Raw genomic sequence first — 15,593 nt, forward strand, 5'->3', positions numbered from 1 at the left:
ACTCTGCTTCATTTAATGTTCTCACATGACACGCTGCAGCTCAACACAATAGCGCACTGGCTGCCTGTGAGTCTGTGACAAACACACTGCTCACCCTCAGCCACTCCATTCCTCCTCAGTCAGGACATCAGTGCCACCTCCTCCCTTCTGCTGTGCAAAACAAATGAAACCCTGCTGCTCTCCTGCCTCCCCTCACCCCTCCTCACACAGCACAACAAGCTGCTTTTGCCCAATGCTGCTCTCCTGCCTCCCCCTCCTCGCTTACTGTCAGACTCCTCACACAGCACAACAAGCTGCTTTTCCCCAATGATGACCTCGTCACCTCACTCTCCTCTCGCTTCTCCTCCTACTCTGACTGCACGCTGTTAGTGTAAACACAGTACAAAAATGCCGCCCCTGTAATCTCTGCACCTGATGCAAATATTTCACCTTGCTTCATGAGAGAACCGGCCCTGACCAGCCCTCTCCACCCCGATCGCTCCCTCGCTGTCCTCCTGTGCCTCCCGGATCTATCCATCAGTAGAAGCTCCATTATCTTTGGCCAGTGGCCATCCACTCGCCAGTTGGAATGCCGGAAGAGGATTGCTGCTGGAGGGACTGGAGGGACAGCGCAGGCAGGGGCTGGTAGAAGCTAAACCATTTTTTTTACTACTGTTAAAGGTTTCCTTTAAAGTGTACCAGAGCTGGATTACATTAAAAGTTTTATAGATACCTGGGGCTTCCTCCGGCACCATGCGCACAGATCGCTCCCACCTGCCCTCTCAGTCTTCTCCCTCTTCGGTACCGGGTCCAGTCACTTCAGCCAGTCGACTCGCAGCCAGCCTGCGCAAGAGAAGTGCGCTCTTTGAGTAACCCTCCAGCAGAAAGATACGTAGAGGGCGCACTTCTCTTGCGCAGACTGGCTGCGACTGGTTGTAGTGACGGGACCCGGTACCGAAGAGGGAGAAAACCGAGGACGGCGGCGTGGGAGTGATCCATGCGGATGGGGATGGAGGAAGCTCCAGGTATGTATAAAACTTTTAATTTAATCCAGCTCTGGTTTCCTTTAAAGAAGAACATATTAGTAGTCTTAATGCCTTGGTCCAAAGCAGTCAAACGATCCAGGTTGCTGCAGTAAGTCTAATTATGTAGTTTAGTTTTCAAAAATGTTTTTATTGAGTTTTCAAATCTGAACAAATATGCAACAAAGGTGGTACACTGCTTTTAAGGATAGGTAATTGTCAGATAGACATCAATGTCAAAACTTGCATAGCGTGGTATTAAAAAAAGAACAAAGAACATCGATAAAACGAAATTACAGAAAATTGCTAGTAAATCGCAGATCGTGATGCTAGTACATGACTTATGCTTTGTTGCTCAAGAAAAGGCACAGAGGGTAAAATATAAGAGAATGTAGAGAAAATAGAGAAAGGCCAAGGAGGACATCTACGGCACTTGAAGGTCGGAGACCTTGGGGGTTTGGGGGTGAGAGAAGGGGGACACCAGGTTAGAAAAACACCTGGATCAGGAGGGGACCAAATGTCTGCATTGTGTCTCTAATATGGCTCAGGTTTTCTCACATAGGACCCACTCATTTGGGCTTTGGCATGCCCATTTGCAATTCTCACCTGGGGCTGGATACCACTGTAGAAAATAGTTAAACCGGTTAACCTCCCTGCCGTTCAAGTTACCCAAGATTTCTCTGCATAGAGTTTATCCATTATAACCTTTTTTTTCCTGTAACTTGCCAAAATGTGTCAAGCAAGGGTCTAGTATACAGTGCAGGGGGGTATTAATGTGTTTGCATGTCAGTATTGTTCAAAGCATGTTATCGACCTGTATAACCATCAATACCGCTAGGGAGGTTCATGTAAAAGATACAGTATATCCACTCCCCTGTAGACTTCATCTTAGCTCTAGGGGCGTAGATATATGTATCTCGCTGCGATTGCCGCTGTATACACTCCCGCTTGCTCGTGTGCATGCTCCCGCATGCATTCGCATCACCACCCATTAGTGTTCCCATTCATTGATCTAAGTCCCCGTGATCAATGAAACCGGCATCAATGATGCCGTGTTCACTGATAAAGCAGGAAGTGAAAGCATACACGCATTACTTCCTGTAACCTGTGCATGCAGTAAAAGTTACACATTCAGGATAAAGGAGAGGGGGACATCTAGTGGCCAAATAGTAAAATTACACCCACATACACATCCCATTAAATACATAAAATACCCATAAATTAATTCCTTACCTCCCCTTTCATAGTTCCCAATATCTAACACTGTGTTGGGCATGCCGTTGGAGACGTTTTGCTGCCGATAGGGACACCCCCCTCCCCCCCCCCCCCAGGAATTAATCTATTAGTTTAAATGTGTCCATTAGACACTAGCTCACTATGGGGAGGATCGGGACTGCGCATGACGTTGGTGACGTCAAGATGTCATGCACGATCCTCCCCAAAGTGCTGAGCGGGGAGGCTGTGCCTATCGTGGGATCCAGGCAGGGTAATGTATCCAGCGGGCAATGAGGGGATCGGGGGGGGGGGGGGGGGGGTTCCGGACTCCGAGGTGCCGACAGACAATACTAGATAGCCTAGTGCTAGCTAGTATCCAATCGACACATTTAAACTAATAAATTAGCACAGGGGGCACTGATAATGCAAAACCTCCTCAGCTGCGTTATTTTTTTTTTAAATCATGGTAGCATGTATTACTTTAAAACTATAATGGCTGAAAACTGAGGAAAAATGAATTATTTCAATTTTTTCATATTATTCCCATTAGAATGCATTTCAAAAATATAGTTCTTAGCAAAATGTACCACCGAAAGAAAGCCTAATTGGTGGCAAAAAAAAAAACAAGATATAGATCATTTTGTTGTGATTAGTAGTAATAAAGTTATTGGCGAATGAATGGAAGGAGTGCTGAAAGGTGAAAATTGCTCTTGTACAGAAGGGGAAACACCTCTCAGTGGTGAACTGGTTAAATCAAATATGCACAGATGGAGCCACCACAACAGCTCCAGAACTTCATCATCTATTGTTTTGCCTGGGTCTTTTTCTTTTTCTGAACTTTTTAAAATACCGTATATACTCGCATATAAGCCGTGTATAAGCCAAGGTGCCCACTTTTCGCTCAGAAACCAGGAAAAAGTAGTTGACTCGCTTATAAGCCTACTCCACAGTAGCCAGATGAGCCCCCATTACAAGTTAGTCCCCCCCCCCTCTCTATTGCCAGATGTACCCCAAGGATAATACAGCTGTGTCTTAAGATGCCAATAGATGGTGTCATAGATCTGAAACACAGCGATTAGCACACAGGAAGAATCCCTGCTCATTGCACCGCTGCTTGCACACTCTGCTCCACAATCCAGGGAACAAGAGCAGGATCACTAGTGCAAGATTCTTACCGGTAACAAAATCTGCTCCACCATCCGTTCTGCTCCACTGACTCACATACATACGGGGTAACCTTTCAGAATTTTTTTTGTGCTGAAAAATTAGGCTCATACGCATGTATATAAGGTAGGTGGTTTTAGACCTGGCATTTCTTATTCTAATTCTGCTGGTCTGCTGTCTCCCATCGCTGAGTGACCTCTCCATTCCTTGCTGCCTCAATGCTCATTGTGGAGGAAGCTCTCCTCCTCTCCCTAATCTTTCTGTTCCTTGCTGCCTCTATACATATTGTGGAAGAAGCTCTCCTCCTCTCTCTGACCTCTCTGTTCCCGCTGCCTCTATGCTCATTGTGGAGGAAGCTTTCCTGCTCTCTCTGACCTCTCCCTTCCTCGCTGCATCGATGCTCGTGGTGAGGGAAGCTTTCCTGCTCTCTCTACCCTCTACGTTCCTCGCTGCCTCTATGCTCGTCGTGGAGGAAGCTCTCCTCCTCTCTCTGACCTTTCCATTCCTCGCTGCCTCTATGCTCGCTGTGGCGGAAGCTCTCCTCCTCTCTCTGACCTTTCCATTCCTCGCTGGCTCTATGTTTGTTGTGGAGGAAGCTCTCCTCCTCTCCCTTACCTCTCCGTTCCTTGCTGCCTGCTCTCTCTGCCCTCTACGTTCCTCGCTGCCTCTATGCTCGTCGTGGAGGAAGCTCTCCTCCTCTCTCTGACCTTTCCATTCCTCGCTGCCTCTATGCTCACTGTGGCGGAAGCTCTCCTCCTCTCTCTGACCTTTCCATTCCTCGCTGCCTCTATGCTCACTGTGGCGGAAGCTCTCCTCCTCTCTCTGACCTTTCCATTCCTCGCTGGCTCTATGCTTGTTGTGGAGGAAGCTTTCCTCCTCTCCCTTACCTCTCCGTTCCTTGCTGCCTGCTCTCTCTGCCCTCTACGTTCCTCGCTGCCTCTATGCTCATTGTGGAGGAAGCTCTCCTCCTCTCTCTGACCTTTCCATTCCTCGCTGCCTCTATGCTCACTGTGGCGGAAGCTCTCCTCCTCTCTCTGACCTTTCCATTCCTCGCTGGCTCTATGCTTGTTGTGGAGGAAGCTTTCCTCCTCTCCCTTACCTCTCCGTTCCTTGCTGCCTTGATGCTCGTTGTGGAGGAAGCTCTCCTCTCCCTGACCTCTCCATTCCTCGCTGCCTCTATGCTCGCTGTGGCAGAAGCTCTCCTCCTCTCTCTGACCTTTCCATTCCTCGCTGCCTCTATGCTCGCTGTGGAGGAAGCTCTCCTCTCCCTGACCTCTCAATTCCTCGCTGCCTCTATGCTCACTGTGGCGGAAGCTCTCCTCCTCTCTCTGACCTCTCCCTTCCTCGCCGCATCGATGCTCGTGGTGAGGGAAGCTTTCCTGCTCTCTCTGCCCTCTACGTTCCTCGCTGCCTCTATGCTCGTTGTGGAGGAAGCTCTCCTCCTCTCCGTGACCTCTCCATTCCTCGCTGCCTCTATGCTCGCTGTGGCGGAAGCTCTCCTCCTCTCTCTGACCTTTCCATTCCTCGCTGGCTCTATGCTTGTTGTGGAGGAAGCTCTCCTCCTCTCCCTTACCTCTCCGTTCCTTGCTGCCTTGATGCTCGTTGTGGAGGAAGCTCTCCTCCTCTCCCTGACCCCTCCTTTCCTCACTGCCTTTATGCTTGCTATGAAAGAAGCTCTCCTCCTCTCCCTAATCCAGAGGTGGCACGTACCTCTGGATTATGTATTGTGATTGTTTCTATATTGGTTGGCTTAATGGCCTTTAACAAGTTTTTAAACAATAAGTCATACTGCATTAGAGACAGACAAGCCCGTGAGTGTGGGGGTGCAGTATATGGCCTACACTTATGGCTCTAGGCCCCGCATACTCTATTGACACTTCTGCCTGATCTCTCTGTTCCTCGCTGGCTCTATGTTCGTTGTGAAGATAGCAAGTGGTGTAGCTAGGGAGCTGTGGGTCCTGATGCAAGTTTTACAATGGGGCCCCGCATACACTCTATACACAACAATTGATATGGCACACCAAAAATGGCAACTACAGTGTCAGAGGTGCAAGAAGGGGATGGGGAACAGTTTGTTAATGATTACCACTATTCATAGTATATATAGAAGTGATTATTATGAAAACAGGACCAACAGAGAGCTAATTCTGTACTTGAGGGAGGTCCCCTCTGGGCCAAGGCCCCGATGCGGTCACAACCTCTGCATCCCCTAGTGCTACGCTGCTGACATAAGCTCTCCTCCTCTCTCTGACCTCTTCGTTCCTCGCTGCATCTATGCTCGTTGTGGAGGAAGCTCTCCACCTCTCTCTGACCTCTCTGTTCCTTGCTGCCTCTATGGTTGTTGTGGAGGAAGCTCTCCTCCTCTCCCTGAACTCACTGTTCCTTGCTGCCTTTATGCTCATTGTGGAGGAAGTGCTCCTCCTCTCCCTGAACTCTCCGTTCCTTGCTGCATTTATGCTCGTTGTGGAGGAAGCTCTCCACCTCTCTCTGACCTCTCCGTTCCTTGCTGCCTCTATGGTTGTTGTGGAGGAAGCTCTCCTCCTCTCCCTGAACTCACTGTTCTTTGCTGCCTCTATGCTGGTTGTGGAGGCAGCTCTTCTCCTCTCTCTGACCTCTCCAGTCCTTGCTGTCTCTATGCTCATTGTGGAGGCAGCTCTTCTCCTCTCTCTGACCTCTCCATTCCTTGCTGTCTCTATGCTCATTGTGGAGGAAGCTCTTCTCCTCTCTCTAACCTCTCCATTCCTTGCTGCCTCTATGCTGGTTGTGGAAGGAAGCTCTCCTCCTCTCTCTGACCTCTCCGTTCCTTGCTGCCTCTATGGTTGTTGTGGAGGCAGCTCTTCTCCTCTCTCTGACCTCTCCAGTCCTTGCTGTCTCTATGCTCATTGTGGAGGATGCTCTCCTCCTCTCTCTGACCTCTCCGTTCCTTGCTGCCTCTATGCTGGTTGTGGAGGCAGCTCTTCTCCTCTCTCTGACCTCTCCAGTCCTTGCTGTCTCTATGCTCATTGTGGAGGATGCTCTCCTCCTCTCTCTGACCTCTCCATTCCTTGCTGTCTCTATGCTCATTGTGGAGGAAGCTCTTCTCCTCTCTCTAACCTCTCCATTCCTTGCTGCCTCTATGCTGGTTATGGAGGACGTTACTCATCACAACAGACGAGCTTTGGGTGTCAGTGCCGATCAGAGGCCTCAGCACAGGCTTATCTTGTTCCCATTTATCTCTTTGCGGAAAAAACAAGCGTCCCGGAGAGATGAAAGCTCTGCTGTCTTTCATACTGCCGGAGACTACACAGCACTGCATGGAAATGTTTTCTGCACAGGAAGGAACTCCTAGCGTCAAATCGAAATATGGAAGGAGCATGGGTGAAAAAAAGAACAAAAACAGCCCGAGATAAATTGTGGTGAGAGGAAACGCAGCAGCGACAAGGTAAATAGAGCGTTATCTGCAGCGGCCGGGACGTGGGACATTGAGGCTGTACAGACACCAGTCCGGCCAAACGCCAACATCGGGAACAAAGTTCACTGGATTCATACTTAGTTCTATGCTCTTACTACGCTAATGTCCTTGTCAGCACACGTCATCAACCCCCTCAGTGCCTGCATAATGGCTGCTAACATAAACTCAGATCAAACACAGGTAACAGATTAGCGTGATTCTTTGCCCAGCAGGTAGGACAACTGAAAAGCCACGGGCTCAACAACCTAGGTGGAAATCTAGACCAGAACAGGTGGCATGTCAGGTAACCTATTACAGGTACTGCAACAGTAGATTAGCCACTTTGGCTTAAATATGTCCCAACTACTTAGATATAGGAAATCATCAGATCTGAAATAGGACCCTCTTCCGGGGTGCTATAATGGATACTGAGTATCTTGCAGTCCTTATTTTGGGTGCTGGAATAGGTACTTAGAATGTACCAAATGTTCCCTTTGGTGCAGATCCTTTCTGGCCAGTAGAGACGGCGCTTGCATGTATTCAATGTTCTGGAACAGTCTCTGTCTTTAGTTCATTCCCACCTGATACACTCTCTGGAATTCAGTGAATTGGCAGCCTGGGATGTCGCCTATACATAGAGAGAAGTCGGCAAAGGCCTTGTCTAGTTCTTCTAAGCATAGGATTCCTATCTTTCAGTTCACTGAATGAAATTTCCTGGTGGCTCCAGGCTTCCATAATTGAACGTGGAGCTCCATTGTGCATCGTATTCCTGTAAAAGATGGTCTTTCATTGGACTTTGCTTCTGCTGAAGATTTTGAATACAACATTGGGGATGCTGAGAGAAGGATGGGCTCTCTTCGGGGGAAAACCTTTTACTATTAAGCAGCTTCTATTGTAATGGACTGAAAATAATGACTCCCGGAGATCCGTCTGAGCTGAAAACGTGTCATTATTTCCTCTGTGGCTGGAATTCCCCATTGTGAGAATTAGGATTTTACAGAACGGAACCCAGATGGCTCGGTAGTCTCCTGGAGATCTTTTACGGATTCGGGCCTTTTACGTCAGCTGTGAAGTTTCTCGACTATACATTTTCTATAACTTCCTATTCAGCGCACTGCTGATTCTGAACATTGTTTGGCAGGTTTGCCCTGTTGTCCCCTCTTTCTATTCCCATAAGACTCAGATTTCCGTAGCAAGGTTGGAGCTCCTATTCTCAGGTAAAAAAGGCCTTCTCATCTTGGAAGCAAAGAAGACAATAGATAAGAGTGATGAACTTTGATGGGAGGAAGTCTATATGACTGACTCCTGGCTCCATGAGTCATCTCATCAAGATACATTAAATGTAACAAGGCATTGACTGAGGGTATAGGTCCCCCCACTGCTACATTGTATCTCTCACATCACTTATTGATGGATCCCGATTTCAGGCATAGAAAATAGTTCTCCTTCTGAACAGAATTCATTGTTCAGAGATACAATTAAGTATACATCGGGCTAATGCAAGGCTGTTGCCAGATCCTTTTTACTTAAAGAGAACCCGAGGTGGGTTTGAAGAATGTTATCTGCATACAGAGGCTGGATCTGCCTATACAGCCCAGCCTCTGTTGCTATCCCAAACCCCACTAAGGTCCCCCTGCACTCTGCAATCCCTCATAAATCACAGCCGTGCTGTGAGGCTGTGTTTACATCTGTAGTGTCAGTCTCAGCTGCTCCCCCGCCTCCTGCATAGCTCCGGTCCCTGCCCCCGTCCCTTCCCTCCAATCAGAAGGGATGCAGGCGGGGACTGGAGTTCTGCAGGAGGCGGGGAGAGCAGAAGACTGACACTATAGAGATAAACACAGCCAGCTCTGACAAGCTGTTTGTCAGCAGTGAGGCTGTGATTTATGAGGGATTGCAGAGTGCAGGGGGGGCCTTAGGGGGGTTTGGGATAGCAACAGAGGCTGGGCTGTATAGGCAGATCCAGCCTCTGTATGCAGATAATATTCTTCAAACCCACCTCGGGTTCTCTTTAAGGAAAATGCTTTCGGCCTTCTACTGAGTTTGGACCACAGATGAGTCACTGACTAAGTCTGAGTAAGAGCAGCAGTATGTTCCTTGATCTCCTCAAGAGGCAGAAGGAGTATCAGTTGCACTGACCTCCGCTGGAGGCAGAAGTAGTATCTTTACCACTGATCTTCTCTAGAGGTCAAGGCTGTATCAATTCCAATGACCTCCTCTTGGGGCGGAAGCAACACATGTTCCCGTGCCCTTCTATAGGAGCAAGGAAAAAACACATTAATCTCTTCCACTGACCTCGACTAGAGGGAAAAGTTGTATCCTCTGCTGACCACCACTAGAAGGAGAAGTAGTATTATCTTACTCTGACCTGCACGGTAGTATTTTATCAACTGACCTGCACTCGAGGGAGGAGGAGTATTATTTTCTCTGACCTCCACTATTGAAAGAAGTAATATCTTTTCTGCTGACCTGCATTAGAGGCAGAAGTAATATCTCTGCCACTGACCTCCACTACAGGGAGAAGTAATATCTCTTCTGCTGACCACCACTAGAGGGAGAGAGAATATCTCTTCTGCTGACCTCCACTAGAGGGAGACGTAATATCTCTTCTGCTGACCTCCACTAGAGGGAGACACAATATCTCTTCTGCTGACCTCAACTAGAGGGAGACATAATATCTCTTCTGCTGACCTCAACTAGAGGAAGACATAATATCTCTTCTGCTGACCTCCACTAGAGGGTGAAGTAATATTTCTTCTGCTGACCTCCACTATAAGGAAGAAGTAATATCTCTCCTGCTGACCTCCACTAGAGGGAAACGTAATATCTCTTCTGCTGACCTCCACTAGAGGGAGATGTAATATCTCTTCCTTTGACCTGCACTAGAGGGAGACATAATATCTCTTCCGCTGACCTCCACTAGAGAAAGAAGTAATTTCTCTGCCACTGACCTCCACTACAGGGAGAAGTAATATCTCTTCTGCTGATCACCACTAGAGGGAGAAGTAATTTCTCTGCCACTGACCTCCACTAGAGGGAGACGTAATATCTCTTCTGCTGGCCTCCACTGGAGGGAGAAGTAATATCTCTTCTGCTGACCACAAGTAGAGGAAGAAGTAATATCTCTTCCTCTGAGTCTGACCACCACTAGAGGGAGAAGCAGCCCTGGTATTTGAAGAAAGAAAACAATCCAGGCTTACAGAAGTTACTTATTATTATTATTTATTGTATTTATAAAGCGCCAACGCAGCGCTGAGCACTTTAACAGTAAACACTCAAATATAGCATCACATATCCGACAGTCAGTTCATGCTGTGCTCCACCATATGGTGAGAACAATAAAAACACTTTGGATGGAAATAGAGAGGTTGGGGATTACCATAATTCCATCATAACTGAACCTTAACTGGGAGATTTTATTTTTTTTATCTTGTGCTTTGATTCCCCCCATGTCTACAATAGCTGCCTGCTTGCTTCAGTGCTCCGGGAAACGTTAATACCGCATTAACTGGATCATTTAGTGAATTGTAGAATCAGGCAAATAGAGGAGCAATAAGGAAGAGATGAGGGAAGAGGTGAAACGGAGGGGAGAGAAATAAAGGAGAGGAGATGAGGGCAAACGGGGGAAGAGACCTAGCGGATAGGAAATAGATAAGAGAGAAATAAAGAAAAAGAGAGAGAAGAGGAAAAACCGAGGGACAAGAAATAGAGGATAGGTGAGGTGTGGGGAATAGAAATAATAGATGCCGGGACCGTTCCTCTGTGAAGCAACATGAATTACGTGCTTCAGGGCGGCAACAATTAGAGGGCAGCAAGAGACGGCTCCCCTCCGCAAATGTCCTCCTCACACTCCCCATCTCTCCCGCTCTAGATGTGTGGCACCGCTTCACTCTGCTCTCAGCGTTCCAGCGATGGAATCTTCATCCGCCTGCCGGGGCGTAACCAGACATCACTGGGCCCACCTGCGAAACTTTGGATGGGCCCCCCCCCCCCCACCATCTACTTAGCTGGGGCTTCCTCCAGCCCCTTGCAGCCAACAAGTCCCTCATCGCAGCTCTGCTCCCAGTACATACATACACACACAGCCGTATTATTTTATTACATGAGAGCACATGTTATATGGAGGAACAACAATGACATGCTGAACATAAGATATAGTATTCACTGTAACTTTGGCAAAACATTCAGAAGGTCACTGATTAACCACTTCGCCCTATCTGGACGGATATATCCGTCCAGATGGGCACTGCTGCTGCAGCCGTGTGGTGCGCGCGATCTGGCGTGCTCCCGCTGCCTCCCGCTGCCCCCCCCCCCCCGATCAGTGAATGGGAATATAATTCCCATTCACCGATCTAAGTCTCCGGCAAAAATGCCGACGCTTTCTCATCAGAGAGCGCGGTATTTCTGCCCCCAGGAAACATCACCTTCTTCTTATTGTTCCTAGATGCGAGATCGTTCGCATCTAGGAATTTTTTGAATGTGGCCATCTTGTGGCCAAATAGTACACTGCACCCACATACCTAAATTAAATAAAAAAATACATTATATTACATCTAAAATTAGCTATTTACCTCCCAAACTAAAATTACCCAAATACATTTTTGTATTTAAAAAAAAATAAAAAAAATTACAATAAAAAAAAAAACTACATAAATAGTTACCTAAGGGTCTGAACTTTTTAAATATACATGTCAAGAGAGTATCTTATTAATTTTTTTAAAATCATAAGCTTATAAATAGTGATGGACGCAAATTGAAAAAATGCACCTATATTTCTAAATAAAATATCGGTGCCATAAATTGTGATAGGGACGTAATTTAAACGGTGTAATAAAGCGGGACAAATGGGCACATAAAATGCATGGGTTTTAATTACTGTAGCATGTATTAATTTTAAACTATAATGGCCAAAAACTGAGGAATAATGATTTTTTTCCATTTCTATCTTAATCTTCCTGTTAAAATGCATTTACAGTAAAGTGGCTCTTAGCAAAATGTACTACCCAAAGAAAGCCTAATTAGTGGCGGAAAAAACAAGATATAGATCAATTAATTGTGATAAGTAACGATAAAGTTATTGGCGAATGAATGGGAGGTGAACATTGCTCGGATGCTTAAGATTTTCGACGCTGTAGGCTGAAGTGGTTAATACTATTATGACAGGATCTTGGACTCAGTATGAGACAACAAGCTCTCAATGAGGCATTGACAGTCAGACATCGATCTTACCCACTCCACTGTGTCCGTAATCAGACACCATAAGGTCACTAGCCTGTGTGTGATAAGAATCTTGGAATTTATTCTGAGGGATTGCTAAATAAGGGCCAGTCTACAACTTTTTTTCAACATGTGACTCCTTTGTTTGTAACGTTGTACATGAAGTCATCAGAACTTTGCTGCAGTGTGAGACAGATGTTTTTTACGAACCCTAGGGAGCAGGGACAGTGTACACATTCTACAGTGTGTATGAATCCTTATCTGTGTGGTGGACACATGCAGTCAATATAACAATGGTACGAGAGCAGAAAGTGTTTTCTCTCCATGCCCTTAGTTGTCAGTCTCTCAAACTTTCCCCCCCACGGGCCTCCCTGTGGCTTCTGGGCTCCCCTGCTGATGCATCCCTTACAGGGTCTATTGTTACGCCCCTGTCCGCCTGTCCAGCATCCTGTATCCATGGCTACAGCGGTGCCTCATGTGACGTGTTACATGCTTCCGGGTCACATGAGGCGCCGCTGTAGTCAGAGAGGGAGCAGGACTTCACCTGTGGTTGGTGAATGGTGATCCCATCGCTAATCAGCTGAGAGTGGGTGAGTGATGTGGCGCCGGACGGTGCAGCACATACCCGGCATCCCCACCATGAGGATGGTGAAAGCCACATTAGGATCCAGAGACTTCCCTGTCCCGGGGTAAGTACCCCATAAGGTGCACTTTTATCCTTAGTCCTTAGTCACTTACAGGACATTCTACTCTGGGACAAATATCCACATTACATTTATGTGTACATATGTATTTTAAATTTTACAGCTTTTCAGTGTACCGGTCATTTAATGTATCATTCTTTAGGTTGCAGAACACCAGCAGAATTATTAAAGAGAACCTGTAACAAAAAAAAAGTTCCCCTGGGGGGTACTCACCTCGGGAGGGGGAAGCCTCAGGCCCCTTTTACACTTAATCAGTTGGTATGCGTTAGTGTGCGTAAGTGTGTGTTGGTACGCGTTTTTTCCATAGCAGTGCATTGGGAAGAAGATTTCAGTTAAAACGCATTAAGTGTGAAAGATGCCATAGGAAAACATGGGCATTACTTTGAAAATCAGTATTCTTTTCGTTTTAACTGAGAGCAACCGATTAAGTGTAAAAGGGCCCATAGTGTTCCAATGAGGCTTCCCCCTCCCCTGTAGCTGCAGGCAATCCAGCGCTGGCTCCCCCGAAGTCACCCACAATCCTCCCTCGACAAGCCTGACAAGCGCTCATTTATTTACCTTTCCTGGTTCCAGCAGGGGCGCTGTTGCGGCTCTCCGCATGGAGATAGGCGAAAATAGCTGATCTTTGTCGGGTCCGCTCTACTGCGCTGGCGCATGAGACTTGCACCTACGCAGTATAGCGGGGTGACAGCAATCGGCTATTTCCGAGGCGGAGAGCTGATACTGCACCTGCGCTGGAGACGGCCCGGGAAGGTAAATATTTACATCCCCGCTGTTCGGGGAGCTTTATCACCGCTGCCATGGGACCGAGGAGGACGGGGGAAGCCTCAACAGGATCCGGAGGCTTCCCCCACCCGAGGCGAGTACCACTCAGGGGAGGTTTTTTTCGTTACAGGTTTTCTTTAAGTTGCGGATTAATTCACTGAATCCCTTTGCCTATTTATCGCAATGCACTTAATTTAATTGTTGAAATTATGTTTTTGTTTTGATTTCCTGCCTAATCTAGAAGTGAACATTAATAGGAGTTGGAGTGGTTTGTAATTGTTTGTCAGCAGAGGGGCTCCCCCTCGGCTCGGAACTGGCAGTGCCGGTCGCACCATGCGTCTCCTTCTCCTAATTGTCAGTATAATTTTAAGTGTCGCAATGTGAGGCGCTATTCTCATTACCAAAAAAACACAAATATTACCAACCGCTGAAGCCTGGCAAGAGCTGAACATTAACAAAGGAGGAATCTGTCATTACCTTCTTTGTCACACCGGTTGGATTTTGTGATTTGTTAGTGGAGTGTGTTTGTCCCCCGCTGACATCTCAGTAATGTGATTTCTTTTTTAATGAGACAGGGTTGTAATTTTCACATCAAAATTTTTAAGGAAAAGTTTTACTTTGTGATTGCTTTGTTTGTTTCACAGTTTTTAATTACTGTCAATAAGTTTATTTCTTGAAGTTTATGTTTAACAACTCAAAAGTGCTTAATATGTTTATACTGATCATACTAGGCCCAGCCCCCGAGGAGCTTACCAGCCAATGGCAGCCTCTTCACATGCTCTGGGGCTGTCCTACAAATAAGCTCAGTAGGACAACCACCACCCTTGATGCAGCCAAGGTCTTTAAAGGAGAACTGTAGAGAAAGGTGTATGGAGGCTGCCATATTTATTTCCATTTAAGCCATACCAGTTACCTGGCTATCCTGCTGATCCTCTGCCTCTATTACTTTCAGCCATAGACCCAGAACAAGCATGTAACAGATCAGGTTTTTCTGACAATTTTGACAGATATGACAAGATTAGCTGCATGCTTGTTTCTGGTGTGATTCAGCCACTACTTCAGCCAAATAGACCAACAGGGCTGCCAGGCAACTGGTATTGCTTAAAAGGAAATAAATATGTCAGCCTCCATATACCTCTCACTGCAGTTCTCCTTTAAAGAGAATCTGTACTCTAAAATGTTTACAGCAAAAAGCATACCATTCTATTCATTATGTTCTCCTGGGCCCCTCTGTGCTGTTTCTGCCACTCTCTGCTGCAATCAGGGGCGTAGCAATAGGCCCTGCAGCCCCTGCGCCCGCGGGGGGGCCCGCCCCCCCCCCCTGGGGCCCGCTCGGGGCCGTTTTGTGGGTGCTGGAGGGGTGGCAGCATGAGGGGAAAGCCTTGCCCACAGTCGGCGGGGAGAGGGGTAGTTCCCCCCTCTCCCTCACCTCGGGGCTCTCCCCTCTGTGCTCCCCTCCAGCTCGTAAGTGTGTGGGGCTGTGGTGGGCAGCGAGCGGCTGGCAGATACATACCTGCTTCCGTGCGTTCCATCGGAGACTTCTCGCTCTAGCGGCTGACGTCACTTCCGGAAGTGACGTCAGCCGCTAGAGCGAGAAGTCTCCGATGGAACGCACGGAAGCAGGTATGTATCTGCCCGCCGCTGCCCACCACAGCCCCACACACTTACGAGCTGGAGGGGAGCACAGAGGGGAGAGCCCCGAGGTGAGGGAGAGGGGGGAACTACCCCTCTCCCCGCCGACTGTGGGCAAGGCTTTCCCCTCATGCTGCCACCCCTCCAGCACCCACAAAACTCCGAGCGGGCCCCAGGGGGGGGGGGGGGGCGCTCTGAAAATCTGCAGGGGGGCCCGGTGGGGCCTAGTTACGCCCCTGGCTGCAATCCTGGCTTGTAATTAACAGTTTTAGGTAGTGTTTACAAACAAACTAGCCAGCTTGTGATAGGCTCACATAAACAGAGGGTGTGAGTCATACAGAGTGTGCAGGGGGCCTGCAGAGGGTGTGTATTGCTTCTATCCAATCACAAGCAGCCCTGCACATTCCACACATTCAAGCATTAGCCCGACAGACAGACAGAGGAAAGCAGATAAGATTAATTAGAGAG

The 15,593-nt window shown here is 47.7% G+C and overlaps 1 protein-coding gene across 1 annotated transcript in view; it reads left to right on the forward strand.

Annotated features, from left to right (window-relative positions):
• The first annotated feature begins 7,092 nt into the window (after positions 1-7,092).
• The window catches only part of MYL3 (myosin light chain 3), a 225,625-nt gene continuing 217,124 nt past the window's right edge, over positions 7,093-15,593 (forward strand). Inside the window, exon 1 of the mRNA XM_068235188.1 lies at positions 7,093-7,128. Coding sequence (XP_068091289.1) covers positions 7,108-7,128 — 21 coding nt within the window. The 5' untranslated portion in view covers positions 7,093-7,107. The remainder of the gene's footprint in view (positions 7,129-15,593) is intronic.

The sequence above is a fragment of the Hyperolius riggenbachi genome, chromosome 5 (assembly GCF_040937935.1).
Source record: "Hyperolius riggenbachi isolate aHypRig1 chromosome 5, aHypRig1.pri, whole genome shotgun sequence".
NCBI classification, from domain to species: Eukaryota; Metazoa; Chordata; class Amphibia; order Anura; family Hyperoliidae; genus Hyperolius; species Hyperolius riggenbachi.